Raw genomic sequence first — 1,630 nt, 5'->3', positions numbered from 1 at the left:
TTCTTTTAGTTTCCTTTCCAGTTTTATTTCATTTCTTTGTCCTTTTTTCTGCTTTTCTGTTTGCTTCAATTGGTTTCTCTTTTGATGTTGTGTTGTTTTCTTGAGACTATTTGTACCTCCTAGCTCCTGGCTAGCTTTCTCGTTTTTATTATATGCATGCCGTTCTAAAAAAAAAAGAGCACCACCAAAAACACCAAAACAAAATGATTTAATGCTTAAATGTCTTGCTGATCAAAACTTTAAAAAGCAAAATAAAAGTCTTAAATCATTTCATTGTTTTACAGATTACTTAAACCATTCCTAAGTCTTAAGCTTATAGAAAAGCCTAAACACCAAACGTGACTATCAAAAGTGAGTTTTAGTTTCAAAAATCAAGCAAAAGGTGAAACAATTCTCACATATGTCACTGAAACACACCATAACACCATGCTAGTATACAATACAAATGCATATCTTCACAACCATCAATATTTATAAATACACCAGCTGACATTTATTTATTGGACAATCACTTCCCTTGATCACCATAACACCAAGCAAGTCGCTGTTGGAGCTGATAATGTCAGGGACATTTATTTAGTGAATATATCGGCCACATCATGGTTACTTGAGAAAATGAGCATTCATATTTCCAGCCATTCCACAAACCACGTCAAGATACGATGTTGGATCAGGTATACTTTCATTCGCCTTCTCGAACTCTATAGTCCAGATAACAAATTTCTTATCGCCCACATCCTTGGTCATAAAGATGACACTCATGGAATTATACACTTCCAAGATATCTCCTTCAATAACTTTGAACACAATTTTGTGTAATTCATCATCAATTTCTTCAATGATTTCCTTAGCAGTTTCCTTTTTTCCATCTACAGAAAAACCATAAGTAGTTTGTACGTATTTACATGCATAGATGTGTGTGTGTGTGTGCGCGTGGTGTGGTATAGATCCAGCATATAACAAGTTTTTATATTCAATTAGCTCGAATGAAGTAGTTTACCATGGTAGTAGTGCCACAGAACGACAGCTCCAGGAACACCCCATTCACCAGAAACTAAATGGCAAGCTTCAATCCTCTCAGGGTCGACGACTGATATGTGGTGTGGCTTGTGCTTCAAGAGTTCAAAGATCTGGTGACGATGACATTTGATTTCAACTTCACGTGATATCTTTCCTGTTATAGCCATCTTTTTTCTTGCGAGCACTAGCTATATAGCTAGATCTCCTCTCTAATGGTAGTGCTTGAATAACTGATGCATGAAGCACTTGATTTATATAATGGATGCCGCTCGTCTTTTTCTACATGTACCAGTAATTGTATGCTTGTACATCTTCAAGCTTTACGTGACATGGAAATTTTTACAAAGATTTATATACCATTTCCACAGTGAGACCGATACGAACAGATGGCTATACTATTACCGATAAAGGACTTTGTCGCGGAAGGTTTTAGATACCAACACTGTACAATACGACCTGAGCATATTCCTTAAATATTAGGTATGCTTTTAGTAAAAACTATGAAATTTTTACTATAGTTTTTGTCGTACTACAATTAGTAGCACCTTTATATCAGGCCAATGACATGCACTATTATAATAATGGCACATATTTCAGCCAACGACTGGAC

At 35.7% G+C, this 1,630-nt stretch overlaps 1 protein-coding gene across 1 annotated transcript; it reads right to left on the bottom strand.

The window, feature by feature from the left end:
- Window positions 1-238: 238 nt before the first annotated feature.
- LOC145033541 (MLP-like protein 31) lies at window positions 239-1,261 on the bottom strand. The gene is made up of 2 exons (XM_078982133.1): window positions 1,001-1,261; window positions 239-869 (listed from the first exon to the last, which is right to left on the bottom strand). Exons 1-2 carry the CDS (start codon window positions 1,185-1,187, stop codon window positions 604-606), a joined length of 453 nt encoding a protein of 150 aa, XP_078838259.1. The 5' UTR covers window positions 1,188-1,261; the 3' UTR covers window positions 239-603.
- Window positions 1,262-1,630: the final 369 nt, after the last annotated feature.

The sequence above is a fragment of the Lactuca saligna genome, chromosome 3 (assembly GCF_052625555.1).
Source record: "Lactuca saligna cultivar CGN05327 chromosome 3, ASM5262555v1, whole genome shotgun sequence".
Taxonomy (NCBI): Eukaryota; Viridiplantae; Streptophyta; class Magnoliopsida; order Asterales; family Asteraceae; genus Lactuca; species Lactuca saligna.
Note: the sequence above shows the minus strand (reverse complement) of the source record. Positions and strands in the feature narration are given on the sequence as shown.

Excerpts from the sequence above, each read along its gene's own strand:
- LOC145033541 (XM_078982133.1), bottom strand. The coding sequence starts at position 1,187 with ATGGCTATAACAGGAAAGATATCACGTGAAGTTGAAATCAAATGTCAT. Across the intron at positions 870-1,000 it reads TCTGTGGCACTACTACCATG|ATGGAAAAAAGGAAACTGCT; the intron begins GTAAACTACTTC and ends GTTTTTCTGTAG.